This window comes from Sphaeramia orbicularis, chromosome 12 (assembly GCF_902148855.1).
Source record: "Sphaeramia orbicularis chromosome 12, fSphaOr1.1, whole genome shotgun sequence".
Lineage (NCBI taxonomy): Eukaryota > Metazoa > Chordata > Actinopteri > Kurtiformes > Apogonidae > Sphaeramia > Sphaeramia orbicularis.
Window position 1 is genome coordinate 4,596,958 of NC_043968.1, and position 11,509 is coordinate 4,608,466.

Genomic DNA, 11,509 nt, shown 5'->3' on the forward strand with positions numbered 1-11,509 from the left:
AGTTTAATATAATAGTAAATGGTGATAAATTACTTAAAAATGGTTCTTGTTTTGATATAATAACTACTGAATTTGCTCTGAGCTTTTATGAACATCTACATGAGCAGTGAAGTAAATATAAGAAAATTCAGGATTTTAACTGAAAAAACATAAATATAAAAGACAATATTATAATAAATGGTGATAAATCACTTAAAAATGGTTAAATAGGGAGGAAAATGTATTTGGAAACTGCCACAAAACTAGCACTGGCCTTTATGGGTTAAATAAATGCAAGGCTGTTGACATGAACGCTCCTCAACGAAGGCACACTAAGGAAGAGTCAGGTGGACGTGGAAGCTAACGGCACAGAGCACAGGATCATGACACTTCAGTTAGCTTAAAAAAAGCATACAAAACAAACAAAAAAAAACAACTTAAAGACATAAGCTGAATATACTGGGAACATCAGGAACGTTTTCAAACAAGGATCAGATTAGTCAAATCAAAAACCTCCAAATGTCATAAAAAAGTTTCCCCGTGTTTAACATAATAAAATAGATCTTTCAGTTCATTTTTATAAGTTAATGCTACATTTACACTGAGGCGCTGCGCTCCTGTCAGTGCTGCTCAGCGGGGGTGGAGCCACTTTGGAGCGCTGGATCGGCCCGGATGTTGAAGTGTGTTCTGGGTGGTGCTGACTTCACCTGAACCCACCTCTGCTCCTGCAAAGAAAGAAGATTCACATGTGGGAGATACACCCAACATCCACTAGTGTGAGGATCTGGAGGGAGTTCTCTGCGGAAGTCAATCTGTCGCATCAGATTTGGAATTATAAAAGCCACCGAATTTCTGGCACTGATGTTTTTTGCACTGAAATTAACTATCTGAATTTTTTTGTCTCTGAATTTAACTATGCTCATAAATTTAGAATAAAAAAAATCAGATGCAAAAAATTCAGAAGCAAAATATTCAGATGCAAAAAATTAAGATGCCAAAAATTCAGAAGCAAAAAATTTAGCTGCAAAAATTCAGAATAAAAAAATTCAGATGCAAAAAAATCAGATGTAAAAAATTCAGAAGCAAAAAACTCAGATGCAAAAAAAATCAGAAGAAAAAAATTCAGAAGCAAAAAATTCAGCTGCAAAAATTTCAGCTGCAAAAAACTCAGATGCAAAAAATTCTGATACAAAAAATTCCGATGCAAAAACTTCAGATGTAAAAAAAAATCAGAAGCAAAAAATGCAGATGCAAAAAACTCAGATGCAAAAACTCAGATCACACATCTGCACAGTCCATCTTCCTGCATCGGTGTCACATGACCAACCTAACGTAACTCGATTGGCTGGCTGTCGGTTCGACTGGAGATAGAATCGGTTGCTTATCGTTGGTGTCCAGGATGTGTGATCTGAATTTTTTGCATAGAATTTTTTTATTCTAAATTTATGAACACAGTTAAATTGAGAGACAAAAAATTCAGATACTTAATTTTAGTGCAAAAAAACTTCAGTGCTAGAAATTCAATGGCTTTTATTTTTCAAAATCTGATGAGAATGATTTACTTCCATAGCCAAACGTATCATATTTGATCCATGAGTTTTGAAGCCCTCTACATGATCACTGTGATATTTTTTTTCTTGAAAAACCTGATGTATACAATTAGATACATGTAATTCACAGATAATCCACCAGGGGGAGGAGTTCATTCACCAGAGGCCTTTAGTGACACTACAGACTGACATTAATGAGGAAGGACTGGGACCATTTAGAAAAGAAATTCACTATTTGTTAGACATGTTTGTGTGAGATTATGTTTTTGTTTGTTCAAAAATAATAATATTCAAGCATTGAGACCTGATGTATTAAATATGATACAAAATTGAAACTCATACATGGAAATTGATATTTGAAAAGAAAAAAAAAGAAAAGTTGGAGTTGTTCAGAGGGACCAATAAAGTCTGCAGTTTCAAAGAACTGGAATTTTCTGTCAGTGATTTAAAGGTTCAGGCTTTACAGGGTGAAAGTACGTTTAGTGGCTGGAAAAAAAAAGCTATTACAAGGAACTGAGGAAAGACAGAACCACCAACAAAAGACCAACGGATCGCAATTATTGAAGGAATATATGCAATGGAAAAAAATAACTCCCAAACTGCGACTATAACAAGTACAACTGGACAAAAAACAGAATAAATGGACTGATTACACTGAATAATGTGAATGTAGTGCAGTGTACCCAAGCAGGGTTTGTTTGTGTGTTTGTTGTTTTTGGTGACAATGCATTTATTTTTATTGTTTTATTTTATTTTATTTCATTTCATTTCATTTCATTTCATTTCATTTCTTTCTCTTTTTTTGCTTTATTTATGTATTTATGTATGCATGTATGTATGTATGTATGTATTTAACAGTTGTTCTATGTCTTTTAATCTATTCTGTATTTTACTCTGTTTTTTTTTGTTTTTATGTCTTTTTCCGTACAGCTCTTTGGTCCACTGTGGTTGTTTTAAAGTGCTTTACAAATAAAGTTGGATTTTATTGGATAAAATTGAATAAAAACTGAAGTGAAAAACAAAAAGAAAATACAGACGACCCTGTGTTCATCTCTTCATCATTCTAGGGTTTGTTTCTTTGACCTGCCGCTGTCCTCACTGTCTCGTTTAAAACTCTTCTTCAAACCCACCTCTTCTCTTTGGCTTTTCACACGGCGTAGGTTGTTGATTTAATGTGCACAGATCTTTTATCTGGGGTGGATAGTCTATTTATTTATTATGGGTTTTTTTTATCGTAGTATTTTATCTTCGTATTATGTTTTTATTGTGTTTATTTTACTGTACAGGACTTTGGAAACCTTTGTGTTTATTTAAATATGTGCTTTATAAATAAAAATGGAACAAACTGTGTTTCTAACCCAGAAGGACCAAAGCAGCCACAAAAAGCACCTACTGATCTAAACTGTTTAATACCTGTTTATCCACTAATTCTATCAATCCATGTTAATAATTAGTGTCAAATACAGTTCTTCATCTTTTCATGGTCATCAGATATGACCCATTTGGACGTTCAGAGGCTCCATAGTTACCGTGGAAACACCGTCATCAGAGTTTGATCAGTGGCACTAGATGGACACACTTGGTTTATGTTGTTATTGATAGATTTTACAGTTTTTTCTGTTTTTCATATAATAACCTTTGAATTTACTCTGAGCTTTTAGGAACATCTGCATGATCAGTGAATGAAATATAGAAAAATACCTGAGTTTCACTGAAGAAATGCAAAATAAACAGGATAATATTACAATAAATGGGGATAAATCACTTATGAAAGGGTAAATATTGGGAACTGCCATAAAAGTAGCACTGGGTTGAAAAGATGGGAGAGATGGATTCGACATGTCACAGCAGTTCATCCATCGTTTATCTAAAACCAAGCTTATGTCCATTTCAGCCCTTTTTTTCCCCTTTTAAACCCTATTGTATCTATGTTTTGTTTTTTTTTTCATCAGAAATATGCACCCCAGCATTCCTGTTCTAGGGAGTTTAGTTCTTCATTGTGTAAAACATTGCATCTTTGGTATCGCTGAAGGAGGACCAGTCATCCTTATTTCAATCCAATCATCATTTCAGATCTGCACTGTTTCTTTACAGCTTAAAGTTTTTATCTGTTTTTTTGTTGTTGTTGTTGTTGTTTTCTTCTCATGCTCATACTTTTTATTGCTTCTGCTGTAATGTTTGTAATGTTTTATGTGAAGCACTTTGAATTGTCTTGTACATGAAATGTGCTACAGAAATAAACCTGCCTGCTTTATCTGTATTGTCTGAGGAGTCACGGACGTGTCGCTGTGAGATTCAGTTGTAATTTTCAGATGAATGGATGAGAAGGGTGAACTGCAGTGGGAATAAATATGTGAAACATGGCAAATACCAATAAAAAGAGAATTAAAAAAAAAACAAAGTAGCACTGGGTCTTCATCAGGGCTGTGTATTGGTAAGAATCTGGCAATAAAAATCACAATACTAGGATCACGATATGATATATCATGATACTGTTAAAAAAGCAATTTTTAAAAATTCCCTCTGCCAAGGAGGTTATGTGTTTGCCGACACTGGTTTGTTTGTTTGCTTGTCTGTCTGTCCGTGTGCAAGATAACTCAAAAAGTTAAGGACGGATTTGGGTGAAATTTCAGGAAATGTTGATACTGGTCTGCGCTCTCTGAGTGCTTTTCTAGTTTTTTTCTTTTTTTCAATGATTATTTCCTAGAAGAACTGAATTCCAGCAGAAATCTGCACAAATACTAAACACATTTGTATTTGATCCCAACAGGATCAAATTTTCTATCAGCAAATGTTGAAACTGTGTTCAAACTGAAATTCTGTTTTCCAGACATTCCAGTTTCAGATCCTGTTCAAATGTTCAGATTCTATTAGTTCACAACTAACATCAGAACAGGATTTGAGTTCAATACCAACAAAGGAACCAACATTATTGAATAAGAGTGTGAAATAAGAAGAAATAAAATAGAAACTACAAAGAAAAACAAAAATGAACCTCTACATTATTTGCGTTTGAATAAATCTGCCTCTCAGACAATAAAAAGTGCTGTTAGGATGCTTCAAATAACCACTATTTAATAAAAGATATAAACACCAAAGAAAAAAAAAACGGAACCTTCGTTGTTTACCTGCTTGTGGCTCGGTCTTCATCTTGCTGGCTATTTTGGCAAAGAATTTGAGGGTGAGACAAGCTCCTGTCTCCCTGTCGCAGATGCCACCTTTGCAGTTACATGTCTTGCGGCATTCAACCCCATAGGTCCCATACAGACAATCTGCAAAAAAAAAAAAAAAAAAAAAAAAAAAAAACACAGAAAACAACACTTTCAATCCAGGCTGATTTCTTCCACAGCAACAAAAACAGTCCAGAATAGTTAGTCTGATGTGGACTGAACCCTTTCATGCATGAATTATGAAAACCTTAATCAAGATTTTTTTCCTGAGTGTTTTTATTTGTCTTTGGGTATGAAAAAAACAATGCAACAGAATTATTTTTATGAACCTGTTTTTTGATAAGTTAGAAAAATGTCCACTCAGCTGGACAGCATACGTTTCATTTTTTGAAGCTAAGAAACATGTATTTGAAACCCATCATCATAAAGTGATAGACTGTGTGAAAACTATGAAAGAAAAACATTTTTAATGCAGCTAATCTGATGTCTTCTCACATTTGATCATATTCTAATACTAGTTATGGAGATAATATGCAAAAAAAACCCAACAACTTTTTGTTTGTGAAAATTAGCAGTTGATTTCCACTCAAACATGTTAGTGCAGATCAGGTTTATCTAGAACAGCACAGTTCCATTAATGTTCTGAACGTCAGTGTAGATGATGCATGAGCGTATCCTTCTGAGATCCAGGACAGTCAACATCTGTAGCTTTTTCACATGAAACAGTCATCCTGATTGGAAACTGCATAACGCAACAGTTTTTTCAGATACATTTTTAAAAATGATTTTCATGTATTTATTTTTTAATAGAACAGCATTTTTAAAACTAAAACTGTCCAACTTTGGTCCCTACAGAGGACTAATGCACTGCTGGGTCTGAGGAGGACATGGAACTAAACAAATAAACCCATGAATGAACAAGAGAACAAGTGAAGAACAGCTGTCCACTGGAGTGACCAGTGGAGTGACCAGTGTGCATGAAAGGGTTAATGTGGGCCCCTGTGGGCCATGACAACTGGCATTTCTTTAAACCCACATTCAAATGTTGAAATGAGTGAAGTTGCAGCAGGTTTGTGTGGACATATGAAAGCCAGCAGGCAGAGCTGCCAGCCTGTGTGCGCTCAGCTGATGGGTCCTGCCTCTGCACCACAGGACCACCAAACTGCAGCACTAGAAAACGCACAAATACACATGGAACGTCACCTTTACAAACCCCGTACTCGTCTCCGTAGTCGTCCTCATCCTTGTAGAAGTCGCAGAATAATCCCGGTCCGCACTTCACCCCGTGCATCCCCGACACCGTGCGGTAACAGTGCTCCCCTCTGCCGGCCGCACAGACCTGACAACAGCCGCAGTCATCCAGGACGCTCCGTGCGCACCGCTGCGCCGCGCCGCACGCCGCCGGACTGCAGCTGTCCGGACAGTTCACCGCGTACTTGACGTTTGCGCCCCACGCATCTGCGTCTGGAAGCAGAAGTGAAGAAGACAGCACTGAGATGAGCAGCAGAGACATGACCGGGGACACGGGCTCTTCAGTGAGGGGGGGTGGGGGGGGGTGGATGGATGGAGGTGAAGAGGCTGCGGTGCGGATCTGGACCTGAGCGGACTGACCCGGGCTCCATCAGGTCCAGGGTTTTCAGCTGGGCTCTGCTGGGCTCTGTGTCCGGGCTGCAGCCCCTCGTCAGTTTCCTCATTCCGGTGTTGTCGTGCTTGTGCCGGTCAGACCCCCTTTTTTTAGAGATCCGGCTTGGAAGTGGATGAAGTCTGGAGCGCCATCCAGGAACTGAAGCCGTGTGAGCTGATGTCATCAGGTCTGGGGTTTGTTTTCTCCTGAACTCTGAACTCAAGTTGGAGAAGGCAGTTTTATGTGAGGAGCTTCAAAGTCACAACATCCTAGGACGGAAACAGACGCACAGACTGTGTTCAAGGATGCCACAAGTCTGCCACAAGTCTGCCAGGCTGGAGCAGGGGCGGACTGGGGCCACAAGCGGACCACTGTCCGGGGGGGGGTTCCTAAAAAAAGTTTGAATTAACTGAAATAAATACAAATTATAATGAAAAGAAAACAACAGAACTAACTGAAACTGTATTGTGTGTTTACAAAACTGACTAAAACTTATAAAAAATTTAGGATAAAATCCCCTTTGGTTTTGTCTTTGTCGATGTCAGATTGATGTTAAATCGATTTATTTCCCTCAAGCAATTTTAGCTGCTGGCCCCATATGATATTTAAGGGTCCGTCACTTGTGTTCACTTGTGGTTTCCAGTCGTCTTCTGGTCCCCACTCTACCTGGAAACATGGAGACTAAAGCAGCAGAGTCCTGTCTGGGATTGATTTGAATAGGAGCACAGAGAAGAAGAGAAAAGAGACCACTGAACTACAACTGAACTACAACTGAACTACAACTGAACTACAACTGAACTACAACTGAACTACAACTAAACTACAACTGAACTACAACTGAACTACAACGGAACTGCAACTGAACTACAACTGAACTACAACTAAATTACAACTGAACTACAACTGAACTACAACTGAACTACAACTGAACTACAACTAAACTACAACTGAACTACAACTGAACTACAACTAAACTACAACTGAACTACAACTGAACTGCAACTGAACTACAACTGAACTACAACTGAACTACAACTACAACTGAACTACAACTGAACTGCAACTGAACTGCAACTGAACTGCAACTGAACTACAACTGAACTACAACTGAACTACAACTGAACTACAACTAAACTGCAACTGAACTGCAACTGAACTACAACTGAACTACAACTGAACTACAACTGAACTGCAACTGAACTACAACTAAACTACAACTGAACTACAACTAAACTACAACTGAACTACAACTGAACTACAACTGAACTACAACTGAACTGCAACTGAACTACAACTAAACTACAACTGAACTACAACTAAACTACAACTGAACTACAACTGAACTACAACTAAACTACAACTGAACTACAACTGAACTACAACTGAACTACAACTAAACTACAACTGAACTACAACTGAACTACAACTAAATTACAACTGAACTACAACTGAACTACAACTGAACTACAACTGAACTGCAACTGAACTACAACTGAACTACAACTGAACTACAACTAAACTACAACTGAACTACAACTGAACTACAACTGAACTACAACTAAACTACAACTGAACTACAACTGAACTACAACTAAACTACAACTGAACTACAACTAAACTACAACTGAACTACAACTAAACTACAACTGAACTACAACTGAACTACAACTAAACTACAACTGAACTACAACTGAACTACAACTGAACTACAACTAAACTACAACTGAACTACAACTGAACTACAACTAAACTACAACTGAACTACAACTGAACTACAACTAAACTACAACTGAACTACAACTGAACTGCAACTGAACTACAACTGAACTACAACTAAATTACAACTGAACTGCAACTGAACTACAACTGAACTACAACTGAACTACAACTGAACTACAACTGAACTGCAACTGAACTACAACTGAACTACAACTGAACTACAACTAAAACTAAACTACAACTGAACTACAACTGAACTACAACTGAACTGCAACTGAACTGCAACTGAACTACAACTAAACTACAACTGAACTACAACTAAACTACAACTGAACTACAACTAAACTACAACTGAACTACAACTGAACTGCAACTGAACTGCAACTGAACTACAACTGAACTACAACTAAATTACAACTGAACTACAACTGAACTACAACTAAACTACAACTGAACTACAACTGAACTGCAACTGAACTGCAACTGAACTACAACTGAACTGCAACTGAACTACAACTGAACTACAACTGAACTGCAACTGAACTACAACTGAACTACAACTAAACTACAACTGAACTACAACTGAACTACAACTAAACTACAACTGAACTGCAACTGAACTGCAACTGAACTACAACTGAACTACAACTAAAACTAAACTACAACTGAACTACAACTGAACTACAACTAAACTACAACTGAACTACAACTGAACTACAACTAAAACTAAACTACAACTGAACTACAACTGAACTACAACTGAACTACAACTAAACTACAACTGAACTAAAACTGAACTACAACTGAACTACAACTGAACTACAACTGAACTGCAACTAAACTACAACTGAACTACAACTGAACTACAACTGAACTACAACTGAACTACAACTGAACTACAACTAAACTACAACTGAACTACAACTAAACTACAACTGAACTACAACTGAACTACAACTGAACTGCAACTGAACTACAACTAAACTACAACTGAACTACAACTGAACTACAACTGAACTACAACTAAACTACAACTGAACTACAACTGAACTACAACTGAACTGCAACTGAACTACAACTGAACTACAACTAAATTACAACTGAACTACAACTGAACTACAACTGAACTGCAACTGAACTACAACTGAACTACAACTGAACTACAACTAAACTACAACTGAACTACAACTGAACTACAACTAAACTACAACTGAACTACAACTAAACTACAACTGAACTACAACTGAACTACAACTGAACTACAACTAAACTACAACTGAACTACAACTGAACTACAACTAAACTACAACTGAACTGCAACTGAACTGCAACTGAACTACAACTGAACTACAACTGAACTACAACTGAACTACAACTGAACTACAACTAAACTACAACTGAACTACAACTGAACTACAACTGAACTACAACTAAATTACAACTGAACTACAACTGAACTACAACTGAACTGCAACTGAACTACAACTGAACTACAACTAAACTACAACTGAACTACAACTAAACTACAACTGAACTACAACTGAACTACAACTAAACTACAACTGAACTACAACTGAACTGCAACTGAACTACAACTGAACTACAACTGAACTACAACTAAAACTAAACTACAACTGAACTACAACTGAACTACAACTGAACTGCAACTGAACTACAACTAAACTACAACTGAACTACAACTAAACTACAACTGAACTACAACTGAACTACAACTAAACTACAACTGAACTGCAACTGAACTGCAACTGAACTGCAACTGAACTACAACTGAACTACAACTAAATTACAACTGAACTACAACTGAACTACAACTGAACTGCAACTGAACTGCAACTGAACTACAACTGAACTGCAACTGAACTACAACTGAACTGCAACTGAACTACAACTGAACTACAACTAAACTACAACTGAACTACAACTGAACTACAACTGAACTACAACTGAACTACAACTGAACTGCAACTAAACTACAACTGAACTACAACTGAACTACAACTGAACTACAACTAAAACTAAACTACAACTGAACTACAACTGAACTACAACTAAACTACAACTGAACTACAACTGAACTACAACTAAAACTAAACTACAACTGAACTACAACTGCACTAAAACTGAACTACAACTGAACTACAACTGAACTACAACTGAACTGCAACTAAACTACAACTGAACTACAACTGAACTACAACTGAACTAAAACTAAAACTAAACTACAACTAAACTACAACTGAACTACAACTGAACTACAACTGAACTAAAACTAAAACTAAACTACAACTGAACTACAACTGAACTACAACTGAACTAAAACTAAACTAAACTACAACTGAACTACAACTGAACTACAACTAAACTACAACTGAACTACAACTGAACTACAACTGAACTAAAACTAAAACTAAACTACAACTGAACTACAACTAAACTACAACTGAACTAAAACTAAACTAAACTAAACTACAACTAAACTACAACTAAACTACAACTGAACTACAACTGAACTACAACTAAACTACAACTGAACTACAACTGAACTGCAACTGAACTGCAACTGAACTACAACTGAACTACAACTGAACTACAACTGAACTACAACTGAACTGCAACTGAACTGCAACTGAACTACAACTGAACTACAACTAAACTAAAACTAAGCATTTAGAAAAAAATGAAAGCTAATAAAAACTATCAAACCTGCTCTAAAAACTAATTAAAACAAACTGAATTAGAGAAAATAAAGTCCAAACTGAATAAAACTAAACTAGAATGAAAAATCCCAAACTATTAGAACCTTGATACAGACTTATCCAAGCACAGTCAGACATGGCAGGAGCTGCAGGATAATACACAGACAAACTAGACTGGAATTAAAGCCACTAGAACAGGAAGCAGTGAGTTGGATTCTGTTTTCTCTGTAAATATCTCCTTTATTTAACCAGGTACAAAAAAGCCTCTCTGAGATTGCAAATCTCTTTTTGAAGCGTGACTTGGCCAAAAAAAGCAGCGTAACACATAGTTTCTGACAAGACCAGACATAATCAACACATACTAAAAAAAACTAACTATCAATAGTTACAAAACAATCATTTGAGCAAGTTTGAAAACAGTTACACTGACCGAGCTCATTGATTTCAGGCTCCTTTAAAAGAGCTTTAAATTCACCTGTAGTAACAAGGTCAGATGGACTGAGGCTGTTTTGCAGGACATTCCATGCAGAGGTGTCCAACCAGGTGTGCAACAGGGAGGAGCACATGGGACTCTGAATGTTTGTCTGATTAATGTGTAGTTGTTTTTTACGTTAAAGACCCAGTGTGATGAATACACCCATAAACCATGGGTTTATGCACATTTGCACAAATCTGGAAATTACAAATTGTCTGACACCAGTTGGTGTCCTGATATAAACCATCTGGATTCTGTCAACAACAACAACAACA

At 36.8% G+C, this 11,509-nt stretch overlaps 1 protein-coding gene across 1 annotated transcript; it reads right to left on the bottom strand.

The window, feature by feature from the left end:
• Positions 1-259: 259 nt before the first annotated feature.
• LOC115429597 (endothelial cell-specific molecule 1-like) lies at positions 260-6,272 on the bottom strand. The gene is made up of 3 exons (XM_030149191.1): positions 5,903-6,272; positions 4,658-4,801; positions 260-704 (listed from the first exon to the last, which is right to left on the bottom strand). Exons 1-3 carry the CDS (start codon positions 6,210-6,212, stop codon positions 610-612), a joined length of 549 nt encoding a protein of 182 aa, XP_030005051.1. The 5' UTR covers positions 6,213-6,272; the 3' UTR covers positions 260-609.
• Positions 6,273-11,509: the final 5,237 nt, after the last annotated feature.

Coding starts and splice junctions, on each gene's coding strand:
- LOC115429597 (XM_030149191.1), bottom strand. CDS start 6,212: ATGTCTCTGCTGCTCATCTCAGTGCTGTCTTCTTCACTTCTGCTTCCA. Junction 4,802..5,902: donor CGAGTACGGGGTTTGTAAAG/GTGACGTTCCAT, acceptor TTTTTTTTGCAG/ATTGTCTGTATGGGACCTAT. Junction 705..4,657: donor GAAGACCGAGCCACAAGCAG/GTAAACAACGAA, acceptor CTTTCTTTGCAG/GAGCAGAGGTGGGTTCAGGT.